The 26,159-nt window shown below is 45.5% G+C and overlaps 1 protein-coding gene across 6 annotated transcripts in view; it reads right to left on the bottom strand.

The window, feature by feature from the left end:
* ARHGAP17 (Rho GTPase activating protein 17) overlaps positions 1 to 26,159 on the bottom strand; it is a 73,674-nt gene that overhangs the window by 32,478 nt on the left and 15,037 nt on the right. For all 6 annotated transcript variants that reach the window (XM_063143156.1, XM_063143150.1, XM_063143151.1 and 3 more), the window contains exon 2: positions 10,611 to 10,650. In XM_063143156.1, the coding sequence (XP_062999226.1) occupies positions 10,611 to 10,624 (14 nt within the window). In that variant the 5' untranslated portion in view covers positions 10,625 to 10,650. The remainder of the gene's footprint in view (positions 1 to 10,610; positions 10,651 to 26,159) is intronic.

Raw genomic sequence — 26,159 nt, 5'->3', positions numbered from 1 at the left:
GTGCACATCACTGAGACCTGGCTGCCTCAGCTCTGTCCGCCTGGATACTTGGTGCAGCACCAGTTTAGATTGGAGGGCCAGGAGTGGGAGTTGCCATCATCCATAAGAATTCCATCTTTGTCACAAGGAAACCCAGCCCTCCTAGCACTGTTTTTGAGGGTTTGTACCTTATGGTAGGCCAAAGAGACAGAACAGGTATGCTGCTGGTGTACCGCCCACCTCACTGCCCAGAAGACTCCCGGCCCGAGCTGCCTGGGGTGATCTTGAAGGTGGTCTTGGAGAACCCTAGGACTGTGGTTTGGGGGGATTTCAATATCCGTGCTGAGGTTGTCCTGACAGGGGCTACTAAGGATTTCATGGCTACCATGACAACCATGGGGCTGCCTTAGTACATTGTTGCCCTGACACATGTGGCAGGGCATACCCTGGAGCTGATTTTTTACTGTTGGTCGGATGGGGGGGTGATATGGTTTTCGGGGTGGGTTCAACAACCCTGTTGTCATTTCCTTGTGAAATTTAATTTGCTGGTAGCAGAGCCTCTCTATAGGGGTGGGGGACCGATTAAGATGGCCCGCCCTGGAGACTTATGGAATCCAAAGGATTCCTGACTGCTCTGGGAGATTTTCTGGCTGATAGGGCTGGCAATTCGATTGAGGCCTTGGTCTCACTCTGGAATGGTGAGATGGGAAAGGCCATCAATATAATTGCTCCCAAGAGCCCACTCCAGTGCTGTGGAGCCCGTAATTCACCTTGCTTTGCAGAAGATTTACGGGCAATGAAACAGGATGGATGACAGCTAGAGTGCAGATGGTGGGGGTCTTGGAGCGAGTACAATCGAAGATTAGCAAAGACTCTTCAGCGTGCCTATTATGCGGCAGTAAGGATGGCAAATTTTTTTTTAAAAAAAATCTTATTATGCCTCTTTAATTCCATCCTCAAAATGTCGCCCAGAAGAACTATTCCGAGTGGTGAAGAGCATGTTGGGACGAGGCTCGCACTCAGAGAAACTGGGATTGGAACCCTCGGTCATCTGCGGTAATATATTATTATTATTATTATTATTTATTTATTTATTTATTTATTTATTTATATAGCACCATCAATGTACATGGTGCTGTACAGAGTAAAACAGTAAATAGCAAGACCCTGCCGCATAGGCTTACATTCTAATAAAATCGCTAGGCGCTTCGAGAATGTTGCTTGTATTCACTCAGAACCTGATGCCACAGTTATCACAGAGCTTGGGGAGGTGTCCAGTGCCCCATCTGGTCATGTTTCCTGGGACCAGTTCCAGTTGTTGCAGCCCGATGATGTGGACAAGACACTTGGATCAGTCTGTCCCACCATATGTAAGCTTGACCCTTGCCCATCTTGGCTAATACGATCTAGCAGAGGTGGATTGACTGGGTGGGTCCAGGGGGTTGCAAATGCCCTTTGTCGGAGTGTGGTAAATGCCCTCTCCCCTTTGTCGGGGGGTGGTCGTGGTGCCTGCTGCCTTGAAAGAGGCTGTAGTGCACCCTCTCCTGAAGAGGACCTCCCTGGACCCAGGTGTATATTAGAACTACTGACCTATCGCTAACATTCCCTTTTGGGGCAAGGTGCCTGAGCGTGTGGTGGCTGGGCAGCTTCAGCTGTTCTTGAAGGAAACTGATTATCTGGACCCATTTCAGTCTGGTTTCAGGCCAGGGCATGGCACTAAAACAGTCTTGGTTGCTCCAGGTGAAAGACAGGGGGGATGCTACCCTGTTGATCTTCCTGGAATCCTGGTGGCTTTTGCTACCATTGATCATGGTATCTTAATGGATTGGCTCTGCGAGATGGGAGTAGGAGGCGCTGCCATTAGGGGTTTGGGTGCTCTATTTCTCCTTGTCGTTGGAGTCAGCTGGAGCAGTGAAGCTGCTGGACCAATGCCTGGAGGCTTTAATGGGCTTTATGAGGGCCAATAAACTGATGCTGAATCCTGATAAACTGGCAGCTCTGTGGATTCCTTCTGAAGGAGGAGGTGCTTAGCTTGGGAGTACTGCTAGATCCATCCTTGTCACTGGAGACCAAGGTGGACTCCGTTGCCCAGAGTATATGGAGCCAAATTTGGCTGATCCGCCAGCTATGGCCTTTCCTGGAGAAGGACAACCCAGCCACAGCACTTGTGCATGCGCTGGCAACTTCCCGATTAGACTACTGCAATTCACTCTATGTGGGGCACTTGGAAGTTGCAGCTAGTGCAAAATGCAGCAGCTATTCTGCTGACCAGTACATCCCACAAAGACCACATGACACCATTCTTAAAGGAATTGCACTGGCTGCCTATACGCTTCTGGTCGGAATTCGAGGTGTTGGCAATGACATTTCAAGCCCTAAAGGGCTTTGGCCCTTGATATTTGAGGGAGCGCCTCTCCCTATATATGCCTGCCCAAGACTTGAGATCTGATGGAGGAGCCCTCCTCTGCATCCCACCGATGCAAGACAGATGCTATGGTGGGACACGGGACAGGGCTTTCTCTGTGGTGGAAACCCAGCTGTGGAATGCCTCCCCTTGGAGGTCCAACTGGCGCCGGCACTTGCCTCATTTCAGCACCAAGTTAACACATGGCTTTTTAACAAAGCGGTGCAGAGTGGTAAGCGGCAGTTACTGCAGCCGAAACTCTCCCCACGGCCTGAGTTCGATCCCAGCGGAAGCTGGTTTTCAGGCAGCTGGCTCAGGTCGACTCAGTCTTCCATCTTTCCGAGGTCGGTAAAATGAATACCCAGCTAGCTGGGGGAAAGGTAACTGTGACTGGGGAAGGCAATGGCAAACCACCCTGCTACAAAGTCTGCCAAGAAAACGTCAGCGAAAGCAGGCATCCCTCTAGGAGTCAGCAATCACTCAAGTGCTTGCACGAGAGGTTCCTTTCCTTTCCTTCCTTTATGGCTAAATTTACCAAGGGCACACATAGTTTTAATGGTCTTATTTGTTTCTACTGCTTTTAAATTCTATACCGTTGGATACCATTGTTTTTATACTGTTGTTTTTGTTTTTGATGGTTTAAAATTTTGTATACTTTTTAATGTTCACTGTTTTTAACTTTTGGAAACCGCCCAGAGAGCTTCGGCTAAGGGGTGGTATATAAATGTAATAAATAAATAAAATATACTGGTTTTATCTTGATAAATGGTTTGTTTTTCGCTGTGTTTATTGTTTTATACTGTTTATATGATTTTATCTGTACACTGCCCTGATATTCCAGTGATTGAGGGTGGGATACAAATGTTTAACTAGGGTGAAACTCTGGCCAAAGTACCACCCTATGTTTTCAAATCCTGCCCACCACTGCTCTAGAAAATCATTAGGCAAAGATTGCATTGGAGACTAAAAAGTAAAGGCATTTTTAACCTGAAGCACACCCAACACAGAACACGCGATACACCAGGCCACACTTGCTCATGTGATAAAAAAGATCACATACGCACACCTGCTACACAAACGAGATGTCTCAAAAATGATTGCAAATAAGTGTTTTCCCCTAACTTTTATTTATTTGGATTCACTTATTTATTATCTTGCTTTTTAGCTGAAGTTCTTAAAGCAGCTCAAGCATTAAGACAATTTAAAGCCGTCGTCCAGCTGGAGCAGGAGCGTTGCCACGTCCTTTCTGCCTCTTGTTCTTTCTTGCTGGTAACGGCCTGCGCTGTTTTTGGGGGGGGGGAGGAGGAGGCCGCCTAATGTTTGCGGATTTAAACTTCAGACCTCCACTCAAATTGGGCACATATTTTATTAATCAGTTTGCAAAACAAAAGACAGGCATTTCCCTCATAACTGCAGGATAACCCAAATCTCCAGGGTTGTCCTATCTTCCCCCTTTTGTCCCAGTCAGGCCTCTGGGTAGGACTATTCTAGTGGTTACTTCTACTTTGCTTTGCTTTTATTTCTTGTATGGATTTTTAACTGCTGTTGTGCCCTCCCTCAACTACGGTTGAGAGACTGGATTCCCCACCCCCACCCCCAAAGTGTTCTTCCTGGACAATAGTCTGGGATTCCTCCATGCCCGTCAGCTGTTATATGCAGGGAATCCAGTGCCTGGCTGCGACAATGGACTGGATGAGGGCTAATAAACTGAGACTCAATCCAGACAAGGCTGAGATGCTGTTAGTAGGTGACTCCGCTGACAGGATGGGGTGTGTGTGTTCTACCGGTTCTGGATGAGATTGCACTCACCCAGAAGGAGCAGGTTCATAGCTTGGGGGTTCTTTTAGATCCATCATTGTCACTTGAGGCTCAGGTGACCTCAGTGGCACGGAGTGCCTTTTACAAACTCCGGTTGGTGGCCCAGCTACGCCCCTATCTGGACAGGGATAACCTGGCTTCAGTTGTCCATGCTCTGCTAACCTCCAAGTTAGATTACTGCAATGCACTCTATGTAGGGCTGCCTTTGAAGACGGTTTGGAAGCTGCAGCTCGTGCAAAATGCAGTGGCCAGACTGATTTTGGGAACCAGAAGGTTTGACCATGTAACACCTGCTCTGGTCTGCTTGCACTGGCTGCCTATATGTTTCCAAGCCCAATTCAAGGTGCTGGTTTTGACCTATAAAGCCTTACAAGGCTTGGGTAAATACCTGATGGAATGCCTCTCCCGACGTGAATATACCCGGTCACTACGTTCAACATCTAAGGTCCTCCTCCGGGTGCCTACTCCAAGAGAGGCTCAGAGTGTGGCAACGAGGGACAGGGCCTTTTTGGTGGTGGCCCCCAGACTGTGGAACAATCTCCCTGACGAGGCTCATTTTTTTAACAGTTTTTAATGCTTTATGTGTGTATGTTCTGTGTTTTAGAATTTTAAATTCTGTATACTCATTTTTGTCTTAAATTTTAGAATTTCTGTAAACCGCCCAGAGAGCCCTGGCTATGGGGGTGGTATATAAGTGTAATAAATAAATTAAATAATTAAATAAATAAATCCTAGCATGTCCTTTCTCCCTGAGGAGGAAAGTCTTCAAAGCCCTTGCACAAAGAGACCGGGCCGGGGGGTGGGGGGGAGCCAACGCCACATAGGGGCTGCAGGGCCTTTTGCTCTTTCCTGAACAAACTGACTATGACCCAGAACTGTGCAAGCTGCTGCTGCTGCTGCTGCTGCTGGGGACCCCCCCTCCCCCAGCTATGCATGCTGTGCTTGCGGGGGCTTGGCTCAGTGTTGCAAGACTTGCTACAAACAGGATTTTCAATCCACTGCTTCTAGCTGGGTAAGCTGACGCATCTGTTGAACAGACTGGAACATAGTGTGTTTTCTCCTCAGAAGGCCGGAACATGATCCAAATACATCTGGCTCAGCCCTTTTCCCCCCCATGGCCAAAAGGCATTTTTCAATTGAACAAAACTATTAAACTCAGAATATTTGACCTTTTGTCTGGTTAATACAGCTCATTCTTCCACACAACCACCTGATATTTAAGGGACAAAGGAGGACCCCTTTCTCTCTCTCCTTTTTAACAGCCCAAACTGTTCAATGCAAGCACAAATCCACAACAGCAGAGTACGGCTGCATGCTCTTTAGGGCCCCTCTCAATGGATTTGGGTATCAATCCTCCAGCTTTGCACATTTTAGCTTTAACTGCCCTGGCCCCAAAGATCCTCTGAGACAGGGCTTGTGAGCTCAAATTCAGGAAGGGTAAGATTGGCAGGCTCCAGAGCAAGGGGCTGTACCCTGCAGTGGTGACCAAAAACAAATAAACACTGCCTTTTTTCCAATAAAAAAAGGTGGCTTTAGTGCTAAGGAGGGCTAAAAGGGTCAAATTTAGCCAGCCACTTTCACAGCTTTAGAGCCTCCATTACTTTTAGAAACACTTATAGCAGCTGAACAGGCATGTTGACCTATGATCCATATATATAAGCATTTAGCATAATAAATATGATACCCATGGTCTAAGACAGGAATGGAATAGAGAACTGGAGTGCCCTATTTTGCATAATCAATGGATTTTTGTCTTAGCATCTGTATCTGAAGTTTCTACTGATCTTCGGCTATGCCTTATTCAGCTAAACTTTTTGTTTTGGATTTATTGGACCCCGCAACACTTTCTTAATAAGGGTTTGTCTAACTTGCGTAATTGTTGGAGATGCACCTAATACCTCTTTAATTCATATGGTTTGGCAGTGCCCAATAGTTGCCCCCTTTTGGGAGGAGGTTATAATAAGGATAAACTTTGTACTGAAACAGTCTTTAATATGGAACGATGTGCATGTCCTCTTAAATTACCTACAGGCTTCTTGGAAGTTAATGCATGGTCAGTGCAAATGGATTTTCAGAGCCCTTATGACAGCTAAAGGACTTATATCATTATGTTGGAAGGATACATGTTTGCCTCCCATAACACAATGGACTGAGGACTTAAGAACGCTATCAACATTTGAACGGGTGTTATATAGATGCCACTTGCAAGTGGATAAATACATGGATATTTGCTTTACTTGAAAGCAATGCAAAACTTTTGTTTTGTTAAGAATGGTGTATCCGTTGGGGGAAAATGATGACATGCCTACGTATGTAATGTTTACTCCAGAGACAGGGCCTTTTCAGTTTTACGCAGCCCTTTGGGCAGCTTCTCAACCACCCCAACAACTCACATTCTCTGGGTTCACACATAAAGGAAAGCTATGGAGTGCTCCCGCTGGGGCACAAATATTCAAAATGGCTCCTGCTGCCACAACAAGGAAATTCACCAACAGCATCATCTTGTTACATGCAAACCAGGTCTTTCCCTCCTAGACATGGACATAAGACCCCAAATGGATGACTTTTAAATGGGCTTTGAGGACTTATTGATTCCAAATTGCTTAACTGATATATATGTTTGGTATTTAACAAGCTACCCAGAATCCATGGGCTGTTCTTAGGTTTTGGAGTGGCTTGTTAACCATGGTAACAAGCCACTCTTCCCAGTTTTGCACAACACGATAAGCCATGGTAGGCCTGAATATTCAAAATGGTGGCTGACACCCATGGGAAACCATTATGGCCTACTTAAGCCATGTTGCTTGTGTCAGGTTTTCAGTCCCTTGGCCAAGCACACATTCTGGCTAACTGACACAGGACACCCAAAATCCCACAGCCAAAGCTTGATGGTTACACACTCCAGAAATCATATAGCTGATGGTCAGTACCTATAGGCTCCAAGGAATCCAGAACAGTCAAAAGCTAATTACTACTACTGTGATGAGATGCTCATCGAAGTGGTTTCCCCATTGTCATCTCCACAGTTCTGCACGCAAGGGAAGGTCAGTCCATACACGGGTTCCAAACCCAGCAAAGGGAGGGGGATGATCCCTGACATGATCCCTCAGGCAATCAAAGGAGCAAATTCTTAAAAGGCCTAACAATCCATCCAACCTCGGATCATATGTTGGTAACTCAAAGGCAATACGGTCAAAGATTACACAAGATCACGGGAAAGGTGAACCCTCAGATGCAAGGAGCTTTCACACGAGCAACTCCTCACCACATGAGTCGAGGCAGAGGAAAGAAGGTCCAACAGTCACTGATGAAGCCCAGTCTGCCAATGCACTGAGCTGACGACAAGCAAAGACACACAATCCACAGCAAACGAGTGTTCAAGTCTATGAAAAGCCTCGCAGTGCTTTTCATGGCAAGTCCTTAGTATCCAAAGATCCACTAAGGAGGGAGCATGCGCAGAGTGCCCCCAGAGTCTCAGACGATGATGGATCCAAACGGATGCAGAGCAGGAATGCAGAGCAGATGTTCCTAGCAAAGGCTCCTCACCTTCGCAGCAGCTTAAAAAGGGGGGCATAGGCCTCTTCCAGACCACTTGGCAGACAGGGGCTTTGGCCTTTCAGCAATGCCCCTGTCCAAACAGGGTGGCACTGCTCAGCCCACCAAGATGATGCTTCAATCTGGGAAGCCCTTTTGCAAACCTCTGTCCTTTCTCTATCAGTTTCTCACAGACAGCTTCTCCGCCAAGGCCGAGAGAAGCAGGTGCCTTGCGGGGAGTAAGGGCACTCCCACATCCCTGTTTGAAAACACTGACAGAGATCAACTCATACAGACTGTAACATTCCAGAGGCCAAGGAGGCCCAAAGCCTTCCAGACTACTTCTAATTAAAACTTAGCTGAATCTAGAAGACCTCACAACCAGTGCCTTAACTATCCCTGACAGCTGGCTGTCGATTGTGTGAATCAGCCCATATATTGTAAACTGCTTGGAGAGGAATAACCTGCAAATAAAGAAACAGAAATAAACTTTTCAATTTTCCCTGGTTGTTGCCCTTCCACCAACTCAATCAAATGACCACATTTCACATTCCAGGACAACTGTAGGCAAACTCTGCTTACATTCAATGTGTGTTTTTAACATTTACAATTTTTTTTCAAGTGTTTGTGATTCAAAAACAGCGTAATAACCTAATTCCTGGATATCTTCCAGGGAGACCTTCCTCTGAGGTGCTTTCTTTGTTTTGTTTTGTTTTTGAAATGCAATTTCTAGTGGTGTATATGGCAGGGCCTTCTCTAGTGGCACCACCACCAGTGTGGAATAGCTGCCCTGGGAAGCCTATCAGGCCACAACATCTATGAACTTTAAGCATGATCTCAAAACTTCAGAAGTATGCCCCCTCCCATTCTTGTTGGACGTCTATAAGTTTTTATATATTTGTACAGCTATTTCACGTGTTGTGTTTTTGTACATTTCTTTGCACGTCTGTAGATAGAAAACCATGCAGTTCTGTATGTCACAAGGTGGTGGATTCAAGGGCAAAAAGTTAGTTCAGCAAGCTCTTCGTAATGCCATCCCTGCTAAATCAGCAAACAGCTCATCTTAAAAGTTTCTACATAGTTCCCAAAGCCTCTCCTTCACAGCTCATCTGCACAGCTTGATAATCAATTTGACATTTAATTGTGTCTACAACAACATATAGAATGTTTCCTTCTGTCAGAATGGCACTTCTTTGTCTTTGGAAATGAGTATGTTTGAAGGAGCATATTCTGAAGTCCAGAAACATTTCTGCCATATGGTAAAAAATACATGGAACTTCACATAAAGCGACGTACACAAAACACGTTCAGAAGGATTCTGTTCAGCAACAAAGCAAAGCAAGCAAATGAGTAAGCAATTCCATTCGGGGAGAACAGGGCAAGAATTTTGCCTGGGAAAACCATGCTTGCAAAATGGCCTGCCAACAGTTGGCCTGAAGAGTTTCTGGCTTCTCTCCACCCAAGCCCCCCCCCCCCAAATATTTCATATGGTCACCAAGGCAACAAAATACGAGAGCCAAAGACATATTTTTTAAAAAAAACCATACTGCAGATATTTACTCAGGAGTGCTTTCAAATCTCCTTAATTTCCCCACCCTTCTGATTCAGAAAAACCATAACCCTATTTAGTCACAAGAAAAAAGCTGGAATCTCTCTCTCTCTCTCTCTCTCTCTAACACACACACACACACACACACACACACACACACAGAGCAAAGAAAAAGCTTTTATATCCAGAACCTATCAAGTGAACTTCTGAGTCCCAAGACTGGAAGTTGAAGCAGAGCCTTAGAAACAGAGAGCAAGAACACGTCACTGGGAAAGGGCCTAGTTTGAAGCTTCCAGGTTACCTTCCTGAATAGCTTCCAGTCCTTTTTTCCAAACAAAAACCTCCCACAGATGCGCAGTATAAGTATTTTACAGTTATTTATTTATTTATTACATTTTTATACCGCCCAATAGCCGAAGCTCTCTGGGCGGTTCACAAAAAACCACAATAAAACAACATCAGTTATAATAACAGAAATAGTAAATGGCATTTCATTGCTTTCACTCACTTCCCAATCATTTTTTTTAAAAAAGCCCCATCTTTCCATCCCACTGTGATGTAAGTTCAGCAGTTTGCAGATCTCAGCTTCCATTTCTCTTTTGTCTAAGCACATCTCCTTCATGGCTGGGACAGAAAACTTTGAGATATACAGGCAGTGCTGAATGGTGACTCATTTGCCAGAACAGGGCAGGGGTCAAGAATGTTCTGCATAGCTCATTGTCCCTGCTCTGGTTAGGAAAAGGAAAATATAAAAGGCACCAGAGGCAGGAAACGAAGAGAAGAAGCCTTGAGGTGCACAGAAGTACATTTATAAAACTTTCTTTGGGGGCACCCTTAGGCCTAACCCACTTGAATCAATCTGCAAAAGAGTGCCTGTGAAGGATTTCTATTCGAAATGTGGACACCTGGAGGCTTCCTTCCTTCTCTCCCTGCCCTGGTTAGCTAGATTAATTCTGTAAAACAATAGATTCTCATTTATTCCATCTATACAATTTGCAGAGATAATTTTTGTTAAAATAAAGCAAGTGCTGCAGATGGGCTTTGCTATAACCATGCACCACAACCATGATTTCCCACACTCCAGTAAGCACAGTGAGTTTGAAAACTGCCATTTCTCTCTTCTTATTTCACTTTCAACCGCACTACTTCTTTTTAAAACTGCCTGTCAGCTAGTGTGCACACTGCTGTGCAATTTCTCCTCTTTTGCCTGAAGCTATCCTGCAGCTTTCCCATGCACCACACAAGAAGTAGCAGCCACTAAACCCCCGCCCCCAAAGGCAGCCTTAGCACAGAAATTAAGATACAGCCATTAATTAATTAAAATACCTGCAGCAGATCATCACTGAGGACTTCAGTTTTCTCAGCTCTGTTAAGGAAGAAAGAAAAGGCATTAGACCAATTGGTACAGAGATTAAAGAAGGGCAGCATGAACATGTTTTTTTGTATCTAGAAGAAGCAGATCCTCTTCTTAGAGCTACTTACTGCATCCTATTGCAGTGGCCACAGCTGTAGTGTGTCGCTCCCACCACAACACAGTTGATAACATGCCTCAAGTAGCCAGCAGATTGCTACGGACTCCTAGTCTTTTACTGCCTGTTTAGCTGTACAAATCAGCCAGGGAGCAATTCTTCACACTGCTTAAGGGCTGGGCTTAACACACACTAATCCATACCAGGCAACGTGACTTACTGTGGAGTGGCTGTACATGGAGGGGTCAAAAAGCAGCTCTGCTATTTCATGCCTCCGCATGCATGGCCATCGCAAACTACTTCCCTGTGTGGAAGCACTGATCAAATTGCAAGGTGACCCATTCGACCCTGCCTCCAGTTCTGGCCACACTGTCTTCTGATAACAGCATATGCATACAGCATACATGTGCATACTGTGCATGATAGTTTGAGCAAACAAGGTGGATGGAGCTGGGACACCAGCAGCCACTGTAACAAGCATCGGGCAGCAGTGATGTCCAAGAAGGAGATGGGGAGCAGACGTTCACACGGCTGTTTCCGCTGGAGTGTCCTTTGTCCCTAAGTTCACAATACTGGCAGCTGCAAGAGGGGGCAGGGGAGGTAATGACATGGTGTGGCTTAGAAGCTCACCATGATGGCTATGCTGTACTTTTGAGCATCCCCAGGCACCTTGTTTAAAGTACCCAAAAAGGTCGCCATAGAGCATGAGGCTTGCAAGCAGCCAGGAGCAAGAGAGTCCTAGGAGAGGTGCAGACCATCAGCATCACACTGAATTCTGTGGCGTCTGCCCAGTTGCCCTCATGGGTGTAGGCAAACAATGGGAACTCCGGATAACGAGTTGCTTGTGGTTAACAAACCCTGGTTTGTTGGTGCAGCTGGGTTCAGACATGATAACCCACATTTCAACCCTTGAGTGGGTTAGTGTGTTGCCTGAACCCTGTCACTGTGATCACAGTACCTAGCCATACAAATTCTCTGCTGTGCAGTCCTATGATTCTCCTGAGGTATACGTGCTATGCTGTCTGCACCTCATGAGCTAGCATTATCCCTCATTCTAGAGCTGAACCCACTTTTGAGTTTCAGACCATTCCTCTCTTCTTTGTGCTCCTCTTGCTTTCTTGTTTTCCCAGATAGATCTGCTGCCTTGAATACCCAAGATTGCGGTCTTCAACCTGTACCCATTTCAGCTGTCTAGCTGGAGGCTAAGTCCTTCCACCCCAGCAGTGGCACAGTTTCACCCATTGACAACATTGCAGCAGCTGGATTTAAACTTCCACAATATTCCAATGTGAGGCGAGAGGTGTGGGGTAAAGTACAGGGGTTTAATTCAGCACTTCCAGCATCAGCCTGGCAAGGGGATGGTGGCTCTAAAAACCACTGGAAGTTTGCAGGATCGGGACCAAACTTCATACAGAGCAATCCCTGGCTGGGATACACACAAGGCAAAATGACAACCCCATGCAGCTGCCACCACTCAACCTTGACATTGGGTCTGTTCAGACAACACGCTAAGCCATGTTTAGGCTGCTAACCCCTTTGCAGCAAATGGTTAGTGAGCGTGTTTAACCCATGGTTCTATAGCCACCATGGTTAGGAATGGTTCACACGACATGCTAAGCCGTAATATTTAGCTCAAAATGCTTAACCACTGTGGCTTAGCATGTCTTCTGAACAACACAGGCGTGCAGACAGGGTGTGCCCAGGCACACCCTAATATCTTCAGGGGGGAGGGCTCTAGTTCCCTCCCCTCATTGCTCCCATCCGCGACGGCACACTTTCCAGAAATAAAGCAGGCACAGAGCCTCCTGCTCCCATCCCTGCCGGCCGCTAGCTGACTTTCCTTAGCCGGCTAGCGTGCCTTTCCCTCCTCCTGTGGGCCTGGTGCCTCAAACAGCAGCCCCAGCAACACGTGGGCAAAGGACGTGGAGCACGTGGGCGGGCAGAGCGGATGCGCCCATTGCTGGACTTCGGCATGGGGGGCACAGGAACCCCAGGGGCGCGCCACGCCACGGCCAAGAGATGCCCGGCCCAGTGCCCTTCTCATCTTTCCTGTGGATAGGAAAGCGGAGGCAGGGAGCCACTGGTTGAAGTACTGAACGTTTCCTGTTTGGAGGGGGGGCTGTCTTGGAGTGAGGGAGCTTCACAGAAAATCGGCAGCCTCTCAGTTTTGGTTGAAGATCTTATTTTTCATAACAGCCCGCCCCCCGAACTTGGGGAATGATCTGACTGCTCTCTCTCCCCCACATCCAGCCTGACTGAGATGGAGATTGGGAAGGGGGTGGGGAGGATTTGCAAGGTTTTCCCTACAAAAGAGATCTCCGAGGGGGAAATGCCACCAGAAACCACCATAGGTGCCTCTATAAAGCACCTTCCCATGTGCGGCCTTGGAGTCTGGAGTGGTGGCGGCAGCGTGTCCTCTTCCCTGGCAGCGTGTGTGTATGAAACAGGCCCATGAAAGGCACTGGCCAAGCAACTAACTTTTCCACTGCGCCTCTCCAGCATGCAGCTCCGGATCCTGGAGCTGCGCAGTGGGAAAGTAAGTTGCCTGGCAGTGGGCAGGCAGGATCGAGAGGCGAGACAAGGCGTGGCACCCACTTCAAGTGGCTGCATCTTTCTTCAGGGAGTGCAAGGAAGGGACGGAGGAGGCTGTGCAGGGAGGGGGCTGTTTCTGGAGGCCCTGGATGGGAAACGCTCTTCCCTGCCGCCCCGCTTTCCCTTCCTCCACTCCAAACCCAATCAGGGCCATTAGTGTCCCAGGGGAGGGAATGACGTGCTTTTCTACACCCTCCCCGCCCCCTGTTCCAATCGGGGGCATAGGGGTAGGAAAAGTCCTGAATGGATCAGGGAGGGCTGGAAATTGTGATCTCCCCTACTTCGCTCCAATCAGAAAGAATATTCAATAAATGTTTACCTTTTTAAAAGAAACCCCTATGGGCACAACCTAATGAAATGTGCTGCGCATGCCTTTGCTGAACAGGGTCAATGTTTGACATTGGGGTGGGTGGGTTGCAGAGTGTACTGCCGGGGGAAGTGTTAGAGCAGGGTCAGTGCAAACAGTTGCTAGGCTAATCATGGAAACAGAGAGGAGGGGTGGGGCAGCAGTGCTTTCAACTGCTCTTGCCCAGCAACTCTGTAGGTGACCAAAATTACCCACTCTGACTGACAGACAACATGATAAGCCATGATGGATTAAATAACCAACTCTGCAGACTGTGGGTTATCAGAGTGGGTCATTTTGGCCAAATAAGCCATTGTGGGTTAAAAAAACTTCCTGACAGCAAGATAACCCATGATGATTTAAATAAGCTATCACAGGTTATTGTGGCATCTGAACCCAGTCACAGGTTGCAGTCCCAGTAACAACGGATATGCAGTCTGTTCCACTAAATGACATGGCTAGGGGAGGTGATACACACGAGTTCTCATGTCAAATGAAATCCTCAGCTCATAACTCTATAGAGCCAGTGTGGTGGTGGTAACAGAATGCCAGGCTAGGACCGGGGACAATTCCCTATGAGGCCACAAAGCTCACTGGGTTCTTCAGCCACACTCCCTCCTCCAACCTGGTGTTCCTTACAGCATCATTGTCAGGATAAAAAAAAAGTATGCCAGCTAAGCTTTCTAGAGGAAGAGGAGGATAAAATTGTCATATTGGGCAACTTTAGGAGGATTAGATATAGAGCCCTAGTGAAGAAGCGTTATCTGCAGCATCCCAGAGGTGGAACACATTTTCCTTACGCTGATGTGAAATTCTACCTGGTCTGCGGCAACCTTTGGCAGCAAGTTTTAAAAGCATTTTCCCACAAGCTTACCAGACAGCTGCCTACCAGAGTTATTTATTCACAGGCTTCATAACTTCCCTGGGAACTGGCAGATTTCTCAGAGCCCTGCGAACTGTGGTTGTGCGCCTTCTTGTTCCCAGACACATCACCCCTCCCAATGCGAGAGAGAGAGAGAGAGACAGAGGGAGGCTGAGAAGCACAACACTTTCAGACTACCTGATCAGACTGCTCCCTATCTCTGTTCAATAGCAGCCTTTGCCTCCTCCTCCTGCCTCCGGACAGTGGTGGCTTGTGTCGGTCCCAATGACATTTTAACATTTAAGAAAAGGCTGCCCCTGCCCTTGACCCTTGCATGGCATGCATAGAGTTGCTTTTGGACCTCCCTCCAATGCATTCTGAGTGTCCTGTCAAGATAGATCACAGTCAGGAGTGAACTGGGAGTTGACAAGACTTTCAGGTTCCCAATTGTTTAACAGTAGCAGCAGCAACAGCCGCTCTGACCATGTCACTCCACTTCTGAAATCTCTTCATTGGCTTCCAATTCACTCCAGAATCCAATATAAACTTCTCCTGTTGACCTTCAAAGCTTTTCACGGTCTAGCTCCTGCCTATCTCTCCTCTTTCATCTCACACTATTGCCCCGCTCGTGCTCTCCGCTCCTCTGATGCCATGCTTCTCGCCTGCCCAAGGACCTCCACTTCCCTTACTCGGCTTCGTCCTTTTTCTTCTGCTGCCCCTTACGCCTAGAACGCTCTTCCAGAACACTTGAGAACTACAAACTCAATCACAGCTTTTAAAACTCAGCTAAAAACTTTTCTTTTCCCTATAGCTTTTAAATATTGAGTTTGTTCTGACTCTATACTGTTAGCTTCACCCTACCCGGTGCCTATTTACACTTCCCTGTGCCTGTTTGCATTCTCCTTCCCTCCTTATTGTTTACTACAACTTTATTAGATTGTAAGCCTATGCGGCAGGGTCTTGCTATTTACTGTGTAATCTGTACAGCACCATGTACATTGATGGTGCTATATAAATAAATAAATAATAATAATAATCTTACACTGCTGAAACAAGGAAAGCTTGGGCTGGTGGGGGAGGGGAAACCAGGAGTGGATTTTTGTGTGGAAGGACTGGGCATGCTCAGAAGCACTCTGTTACTTCACCCTAACTATTGCATATGACAATAAAAATGGGGAAAGAGAGGGGGATGTAAAAAAAAAATCCCTGCAAAAAAGCTTGGTGAACACTGGCTCCAAGTTGGTGGGAAAGAAAAGGAATGGATTTGTGAGTGGAGCAGATCAGAATATGTCCTTTGGTTGTGCAGGTCACCCAAGCGTAGGGTTCATGCAGCACAGCAGGTAAACGACTCCAGGCACTAAAAGCCATCTCCTTGCATCTAGCTTAGCCCTGCCAAAGCCCCATGGGTTAGGTTTACACAACATGGTAACCCACCCAGTGTGGGAATATGTTTGAGTTGCGGATTATCGTATTGTGGAAAATGAGCTGCATTCAGACAGAGTGGGTTATCGTGTTGTCTGAACGCAGTGCATTTTTCACAAGGTTGCTCATAAACCTTGGGAAATTTTGGAGCAGATTATACCAGCTGGAATCTGGCTTCCTGTAACCTGAGCCCATTATTCCATGTCCTGCACTCTGGGATGATCGAGAAGAGATCCTGGCCCTCCTCTGTGTGACAACCTTTTAAGTATTTGAAGAGAGCTATCATGACTCCCCTCAGGCTTCTCTTCTCCAGACTACACATGCCCAGTTCTTTTAGTCTCTCCTCATAGGGTTTTATTTCCAGACCCCTGATCATCCTGCTTGCCCTCTCTGAACACGCTCCAGCTTGTCTGCGTCCTTCTTGAAGTGTGGTGCCTAGAACTGGACACAATACTCAAGGTGAGGCCTAGCCAATGCTGAATAGAAAGGAACCAGTACCTCACAGGATTTGGTAGCTCTACTTCGATTAATGCAGCCCAAAATAGCATTTGCTTTTTCTGCAGCCGCATCACACTGTTGGCTCATATTCAGCTTGTGATCTACAACAATTGCAAGATCGTTCTCGCTTGTAGTATTAATGAGTCAAATATCCCCCATCTTGTAATTGTGCATTTGGTTTCTTTTTCCTAGGTGTAGAATCTGGCATTTATCCCTATTAAATTTCATTCTGTTGTTTTCAGCCTATCAAGATCACGTTGAAGTTTGCTTCTGTCTTCCAGGGTATTAGCTATCCCATCCAATTTTGTGTCATCTGTAAATTTGATAAACATTCCATGCACCTCCTTGTCCAAGTCATTAATAAAAATGTTGAACAGCACTGGGCCCAGGACTGAGCCCTGTGGTACCCTGCTTGTTACCTCCCCCCAGTTTGAGAATGTACCGATAAGCATTTATTGAGTCTGATTCTGTGGCCAACTGTGGATCCACCTAATAGTTGTTCCATCTAGCCCACTAATCATAATGTCATATAGTACTTTGTCACAAGCTTTGCTGAAGTCAAGGTATAATATGTCCACAGCATTCCCACAGTCCACAAGGGAGATTACGTGATCAAAGAATGAGATCAGATTAGTCTGGCAGGATTTGTTCTTGACAAATCCATGCTGCCTTCTAGTAATCACTGCATTGTTTTCAAGGTGTTTACAGATTGACTTCTTTTTAACCTGCTCCAAAATTTTCCCAGGGATGGATGTGAGACTGACTGGTCTGTAGTTCCCAGGTTCCTCCTTTTTGCCCTTTTTGAAGATAGGGACAACGTCAGCCCTCCTCCAGTCATCCAGCACTTCAGCTGTCTGGAAGCACAACCAAACATTTAGTACCATAATAATGAAGACCTAAGCATGATTATTTAGAAGCCTCACTGAATTCAATGGGTCTTATTTACTCCCTAGTTAAGTGTGCTTACAATTACAACCTAAGGGTAAAAACCAAAGTAGACTTACTTATTGAAACCACTTAGGGGTTACCTGAGTAAACATGTTTAGGAGTATAGATTTCACTGCAATGACAATACAGGACAATGTTTTCGAATTCCATTGTATGACTAACCAAAGAAACATGCAGCCCCCAAATCATCTTACAATGGGCTGGACAGCGCAAGCAGCATCAATACAGAATTTAATAGGATGCATTTGGGAAACAGATAAGCTGTTAAAACTGAGGAAGTTCCTGACATATTTTGCAACAATGAAAGAGAGGGCATGCTATAACGCTTAATGGCAGGGCTAAAGAGGAAGAGGAGCCCTTTCTCAAAATGTGAACTGGCTTCCCCCAGCAGAAGTGCAGATTTGGCTACTCAGCGATTTATATGGTGGAGGAAAAGACCAGCTGCTGAACTGGCAGATGCCCACAAAACCAGCAAAGTTTACCAGAAACAAATGTATGACTATCCTGTGCAGAGAGTGGGAACATGGCCCAGTGTTGGTTATTCTGACAGGCTTCATTTCTCTCCAAGGATGGGTATCAGAGAGTATGCAGAGTAAACCTAGGATTCTGGGCATACACATTACATGCTCTACCATTCAGCTATAGCATTGACCATACTATATGATCAATCTCTTCTGTACTTCCTCCCCAAACTCCATTTTATGGTCAACAGCGGGGTTCAAAGAAGCTGGTGTTCTGAGCTGTCACTCTTAAAACAAAACACACAAACAACCAGGGAAATAGCATTCATTAAGTACAATCATATGTCAAGACTTCAATTCTAATAGATTTTGTAGATTAACGATATTTAACTAAGGCTATCATAGGAAGCAGCAATACTTGGAAGACATTGTTCTGCTGAGCTTTTAATAGTTAATGCCGCCCTCTACTGCTATTATTATTATTACCCTGATTTTATCGTATAAAAAGTTGTTTAGTTTTTTGGAGCTTATGCATTTGAGGGTGCAATCCTATGGCCACTAGACATCGTCTAGAGCAGTGGTCTTCAACTGGTGGGTTGTGACCCAAACGTGGTTCATGAGATCAGCCCAGATGGGTCATGCCAAAGCAACTGTGAAAGTGGGTCCCATATTGCATGTTGGGAGTCCGAAGTGGATCTCAGGTCTGGACTAGTTGAAGACCACTGGTCTATAGAGCCAAAGGATTGTTTAGTTTCTGGGAACCAAGGCTGTAGCCAGGGCTCCAGCCTCAGTTCCCAGAAGCCATGCTCCCCTCTCCCACCCCTTCCTCTTGTAGCTGTGTGGTTCTGACAGTGCCGCCAGCATCTCCACAGTCAGAAATGGAGTGCAGAGGGCAAAGATGGGTCGGTCCCAGGGGCAGGGAGGGGAGCAGACTGCGGAAGTGACTTTACACAGATTCCGATCAGGTCTCCAGGCTCCTCCCCTCCCCTGCCCTGAGGCAGCTCCTAGATGGGCAAAATCACCCATCTAGGCAAAAACACAGGGGAGCAGGAGCACGGAGGAGAGGCTAGTCGGCATTGCAGCCGGTCTGTTTTCATTTGTACATCACTTGAGTACTCACTGAGTGGAGGGGCGATCCAAAAATATTCTACCTAAGAGTTGCAAACCAGGTTAATCTAACTTGCTCTAAGCCACGCATGGGCAACCTTTGGCCTATGGGCTAAATCCTGCCCATCAGGTGGCCCCATCTAGACCACAGAGGCCTCTAGCAAAGCCCAAGATCATCAACTAGGATTGGAAGTGAGATGGGAGAAATAACAGATCAGCTGCAGAGACAATTTTATAACTATAATTCCAAGTCCTGTCCTGATTGCAGATAAACTACTGCAAAAGCGAGGAAAAGAAGCACTACCAAACAGAGAAAAAAGTGGAGAGCAAAGCTCTGGTGCTTCGAATCTTTATTTTTATTTTCAAATCAGTTCTTCAATGTACTCACTCTTCGTGTTTCGGACAGTGTCCTTCGTCAGGAGCTACATATGAAATAAGTAAAACTGCCAATTAGACACAGATTGACTTGAAAATGAAACATCAATTGTCTTGATACAAAACCTTAGCTGGCATCCGACATTAGAAACAAAACATTTGCCCATTAGCCTGAAAACACAAGAAATGAACTGACCTGAAGAAGGAAATAGAGGAGAAACATTAAACAGTAGTTCCTCGGGTCAAAGTCATATAGCCCAAACAATAATGAAAAATGATATGACTTAATTATAAAAGAAACTCTTGGCTTGTTTTATTTTTATTTATTTTAATCATTTTTCATTTTTTTATTGTTAATCTTAAACTATTCAATGTTTCCTTTTTAAAATGTTTTATGTATTTAATTGTCAGTTATACTTGTTTTACACATTCAACCTTGAACCATTTTATGTTTCATTTTCAAGTCAATGTGTGTCTATTTGGCAGTTTTATTTATGTCATATGTAGCTCCTGATGAAGGACACTGTCAGAAACACGTAGCGTGAGCACACTGAGGAACTGATTTGAAAATAAAAATAAAGATTCGAAGCACTAGAGCTTCGCTCTCCACTTTTTTTCTCTGCAGATAAACTAAGCCAAGAGGTGCAGAGAAGGCAGAAACTGGTCACTGATGGCCACAAGGAAGTAGAAAGAAAATCTGGTCCCGATACATACTTCAGAAGAGGCCATGAATTAAATTAGGGCACAAGCCAGAGTGGCAATGAGTCAGTTCTGCTGTCAAACTGGAAACAGAAACCTTGGCTGAGGTTCAACGCAGGGAATCTTGATTGAGGGCTTAAAGGTGATGAAAGGCAGGAAAACTCTGAAATTTAAGAGCAGTGAATATGCAAAATCCACATTCTAAACCACAGATTTCCGTGCCTTGGATTTTCTTCAGCAGAGGAAGTATTATGTTTTCAGCCTCAAAACAGCTCAGAAAGGCTTTCCCAGCCTTGGGAAAGTAAGTTTTTCATGAGCCAACAAAGGAGAGACGGCATTACCAACACATCCTGCTCACCTTCCACAGCACAATGACTGGACTTGCTGCCAGGACTGGGGAGGGGAAGACATGGAAAAAGCTGCAGCTTTGTGCAGAAGCCAAGCCAAGTACTCAGTAACTCAAAAGGCCAGTTCCCCTCTCCAGCAAATGTTACAAATCTAGTAAAACCGCAGCTTTAAAAAACGTGAGCCCTGGTGTTCATTACATAAGTTTATCAATCCCTTACTGCTGCAGGCGTTTTGGTCATAAGACCTGAGTGCACCATATCAAATGCCACTGTCTAGGGATGCTGCCATTTGGATTTTGCATCCTGTAACTGGGGTGCAGGGCTGGTCCCCCTCCCACCTTCTGGCTAACCATCAGCCCCTTGCATTTCTCTGAATCAGTAAGATTGGGAGTCCTTACAATTCTGAATAGGCTTTACAGTTTATTTATTTATTTATTTTTTACATTTCTATACCGCCCAATAGCCGGAGCTCTCTGGCATAGGAATTAAGAACATCTCATATATTATACATTTAAAATGACCTTGTTATTCCTTTTGTTTTAAAGGACTGCCATTTGCAGAAACCATTAGGCACTTTACAATTATAAAACCATCCATAAAATAAAAACTAAGATAAAATGGCAGCATCAGATCTCCTTGTTGAGTACTTGACAGGTGGGCGAAAGTGCTCAACACTTAGCAAAGGGACGCTTAGGATTTAAAAGGTGGCCCCGACCCCTTGGGGGTGACCACCTCACAATGCACACGCACCCCTGAATCAGCAACACCTCTTTTTCACAGTGAAGCGTGCGCCACCCCCATTTGTGTTGCTGCTTGCAGTAGCTGCCTCTCGTTTGACAGCTGTCAAATTCAACACAGTTACTGTGATTGGAAGCGGGGGGGGGGAAGGGGGGCGCTTTTCTATGAAAAACAGTTCCTGGGAACTTGGGCAAGTGGGGACTCAAAGCAGGGGATTCACCCACATGGTTGAGGGCAGCCCTTTGAACCCGGGGGAAAACCCTTGCTAAGGGGGTGACCTACACCCCCCCTTTCCCCATCGGTCAATTGTCAAAAGCTGTCAAACCAGCCCACCTACAATGTAGTCTTGACTGTTACATTGTACGTTTCACAGCTCAAAAACACAAGGCTCCAGGCCAGGCCTGCATGTTTATGACAGTCAGAACTGCACTGGTGTGCAACTCCCCAAACCCAATAATATGTGGGCCATTTGCACGCATTCTCTGAGGCCAGAAAAACGCTACAAAATTATTTCAGCCCCGTTTTGCACAAATAAGTTAAAATTAGAAAAGGCTCCAACTGTGACCAGGATTGCATATGGAGTGGGAACAGGGGGCTTGGCAGGAGCTAGGGAGCTAGGGCGGTATAGAAATGTAAAAACCCTGACAGCTCCTCCAAAGTACTTTGGGCACAGTTGGATGGGCACCAGGAAGGGGCACCGGAAGCAGCTCGGCCATGATCGCAAAGAGCGATTTCAGCTGCACTTGGGAAGGGCGGGAGGGATTTCTGGCACTCCTGCCAAGCAGCACACTGCTGGATGCCCGCAGCCCATGATGTGTTGGCATGTCCAGTTTTGAATGACATGCCAACCCAACAAGAATCCCAAGAACAAGCCATGGGTTGTTGAGATGGTTTGCTGCCCACACACAAGCCATCCTGCAGGAATCGGTTTAGGTTCGGACAGCATGACCACCCAGTGTGGCTTGTAACTCATGATGGGTTGTCTTGTTGTGTAGACTCAGTCAATCATGAAGGTGCTACTCGAGCCTCCACAAGGAAACCTGGAACCACAAGGTCCTCCAAACAGCATCCAGAAGAGCTTCCTGATCTTTAAGGGCAGTGGAATCTGATCCAGAACTGTTTATAAACACCATCACTCTCACCCACCCACAGTTCCTCTGACTTGTCTGGATTGAGCCTCAGTTTACTAGTAGCCTTCCTTCAGTACACTGCCAACTCCATGTACTTCTTCAGGACATCTGTAGCTTCACTTGAGACCAGATCAAAATGAAAAGCATTTGGATGTCATCAGAATATTGACAACTCACTGGAATTAACCCTCATCCAGTGGTTTCATGTACAATATGATTTGGAAAATTAATTTCCCCTTCCAGTCTGAAACTCAGATTTGAATTCCAGATATGAACAAAAAACCAAGGCAGCTGTGAGCAAATAACTAAGTGAACAAACATGAACAAAACGTAGAGAACATTTAGTAACCCAACCCTGATATACTTGTGGCTGTTGAAAATATCTCTAACAGTAAAAATTATGTTTAGAAATTAATTTCTAGGACATAACAGTTTGTGGATGTGGAGACATTGCTGATCTATTTTTTCTATCCTTTCACAGTAAACAAGGGCCAAACAATGACCAGGGGTGGGCAACTTGTACAGCCCCCAAGGGCCATAGGTCGCATTGGCTGGGCTGGAGAAGGCCATTCACATGCATCCCCTCAACATAATACTGGTGAGGGTGGGGGAATAGGCCTATCAAGCCATATCTTGTGGACTCACTGCTAGGTTAATGGACATGCATGCAAACAGATACAGAACAACCATTTCTGACAAACATTCTAAGAGTTTTCAGTGGAGGATGACGACCAAATCTGTCATCCAGTTCAAGAGAGTTACCTTTCAACATCACCCCAAAATTACATCCACGCTCTAAACAATTAACTCTTTTTCAAACTGACTGCCAAGAAGCAAGTTGAGAGCTTCGGCTATTGGGCGGTATAAAAATGTAATAAATAAATAAATAAAAATAAATAAGTGAGCAAGGTACCATTTTTAATATGGCTTAACATTTCTGTCCCAACCTCAGTAACTGCACATACAGTAAAGCCTTGTCTAATCTCCATGCTGCTTTAAAAGCTATTCAACATCCCCCATGTACTCTCAGCTATGTGATCACAGCATTACTCACGTCATTATCTGAATGTTTTGTTATGTCAGCCAAATCCTTTGAAAATGGAACGCAGAAGTATTTTTCAGTCATAGGTGAGTTATTTGGAGACACATTATTATTTAGCACTACAGTCACAAACCTGAGTACTTTCTAACTATGCAGTTAGGGACATGTAAGCTCTAGGGGTGGAAAAGCCCCCTCCCCTTTAGGATACTTATAAGCTATCATGGCTTTGAGCAGATCCCTCTTGCCTGTTTTTATTTTTAAAACTTAGTAGTTGCATCTTCTGCAGTAATAGCTCACAAAGAGACACACAAAAGTAATGGAGAAGCCTTTATCATTTAGACCTCTCTATTCTGGCTTAGCCACTTAGCAGAGGCGGCCCCCACTCCTTGCTTCTCCTGGGAGCAAGGCTGCACTGAGGCCAGGGGACTATTACCTGCCTCTACCTGTTCCTCTATAGCCCCCGGGATTCTTGGTGATGTGCCATTTGTCTGCATTTATATTCTGCCTTTCAGCATACCAGGCACTCTGACTTAAAACTGACAGTCTCCACTGATGATAAAATGTAGACAACATGGACAGAAAGCACCAGACCATCTAGGTCTAGGAAATGGCCTTACATACAATCAATTTTCATTTATACTAAGACAACCATTGGGAATGGAGTCTTTGTGGCCTATTCGGTCTGAAACAGGGCCCCTGCCAGGGTTGGAGAATCTCATCCAGGAAATTCCACTTTGCTTCAAGCTTGCTCATCTGGTCCCAGCATTCTGCGTCACTGGGAGCTCCCGTCTGTTTTTACACTGCTTAGCAACAGGACAGACACAAGCGCGCCACTACTGTGTACACCCTGTAGAGTTCTGGCAGGAAGGAGAGCACATGCATCATACAGCTCAGAGCTGGACACTAGCCTTGCCTGGATTAAGACCCCCAATAGCGAAATGCTGAGCTGCAAGAAATAATCTAGTTAAAGCGACCCAGTCACATGATACTGTTTTAATTCCAACAGCAGCTGCAAATAACACTGGGCACAACACTGTTGCTTGCTCAACACTGCATTATCTACATGCATTTTGTTCAAAGTTGCGATAATGTATATATAATTTCGTGCTTTACAAACTTTGTCTATCGTCACAGTGAAGTAGGTTGCCACCACTGCAACATCGCAGACAAGCAGCAGTGTGATATGTTTACGGCCATCACTGAAAATACGTTACTATTTATATCACATCTGCAGTGTACAAAGCACTTTAGAGAGTAAGATAAGGCAGGTTCTTACACCAAAATGTTTGTAGTCGAACTCTATGGCATAGAGCTGAATCAACCTTGCCCAGGTCCTAAAGAAAGCGAACATTTCGCCTGGTTCATTCGAGCCTAATGCTTCTTTCTTCGTTACCTCGTTTGCGTGCACCCTGCAGACTGCATCAAGGCAGCGCGGCCCCTCAGACCAGCTGCCAGGCCTCTTCCCTCCAACCTCTTCCTCCCCTTTGAGTTCCAGTGCTGATTTCCATTATATACATACGTGTACATGTGTTTTAAAAATTAAGTACACTTTGCTCACAGACATTTATTTTTACACACACACACTGCAAAGAATACGAAGTATTCTTTCCTCATATTTCAAAAGGTCTGGGTATGCCCTTTCGGAATCTACTTTTATGACTGGTCATTTGATCAGCCAAAATAGTTCAGTCACAATCCAGAGAACTGTACAACTCCATGCTCCTAACACGGCTTTTGACTTGATTCGCAGCCTCTCTACTGTATGACAAGCTACTTTTGAAATCCAGAGTAAATTGCAGCAGCCTACTTTCTTTGACCATAGGCTGGTCCTGCTCCTAGGACAGGTGCACACCTGTGATTCCTGACCCACACATGGAAGGAAGGGCTGTCTTGTGGCCAAGTTTATTATAATATACAGAGCAAGAGAGGCTTTACATTTACTTCTTTATTCATTTGACTTTTAACCCACCTTTCTACCAAAAATAGCACTCAAGGTGGCTTACAGGTATAATTAAAATTAAGTAAACAATAAAATTATGAACTGTTAACCATTAGAAAAGCTATTAACAATTCTTAGCAGGTAAAGTGTTAAAACTTCAAAAGGTTCCTGGAGCTATTTCCAGCTCCATAGCTCAGCAGGACCGCCTACGTTTTGCATGCAGGAGATCCCATGCGCAACCCCTGGCATCTCCAGGCCGTGGCCTAGGAAAGATCCCTGTTGAAACCCTGCAGAGCTGCAGCCAGGCAGTGCGGGCAATTTGGAGTTCGGTGGACCAAAGGTCGTCTGACTCAAAAGGAAGCTCTCCATCCCTCCTCTGCAAACTCCAACAGGCCAGTAAAAAGGTGGTGTGTGTTTTTGCAAGCTCGCAAGCTTTGTAAGCTTATTTACAAGGCTAATTTAATACTAAAGCCAGTAATGTTACGTCTGCATTATTTATTGATTCCATTGATTCCATTTCTAATCTGCCCTATAACCAATGTTCTGTTATGAGAATAATAATAATAACAACAACAAATTTATTTCTTATCCACCTCTCCATTTTGATCGAGGTGGGGAACATCAATAAATCATAGGTATCCAGAATGCATGGTTACTGTTAGAGCTTCCAGAAAATCTGGCAAACAAAATTTACACATTGACCCTGTTCAGACAACACGCTAAGCCACAGTGGCTAAGTATTTTGAGCTAAACGTTATGGCTTAGCGTGTCGTGTGAACCATGATTTAACATGTCGTGTGAATCATTCCTAACCGTGGGGGCTACATAAGCACGGTTTAATGACATTAACTAAACATTTGCTGCAAAAGGTTTAGCATGTTGTCTGAACACAGCAGACTG

The sequence above is a fragment of the Elgaria multicarinata genome, chromosome 17, assembly GCF_023053635.1.
Source record: "Elgaria multicarinata webbii isolate HBS135686 ecotype San Diego chromosome 17, rElgMul1.1.pri, whole genome shotgun sequence".
NCBI classification, from domain to species: domain Eukaryota; kingdom Metazoa; phylum Chordata; class Lepidosauria; order Squamata; family Anguidae; genus Elgaria; species Elgaria multicarinata.
Note: the sequence above shows the minus strand (reverse complement) of the source record. Positions and strands in the feature narration are given on the sequence as shown.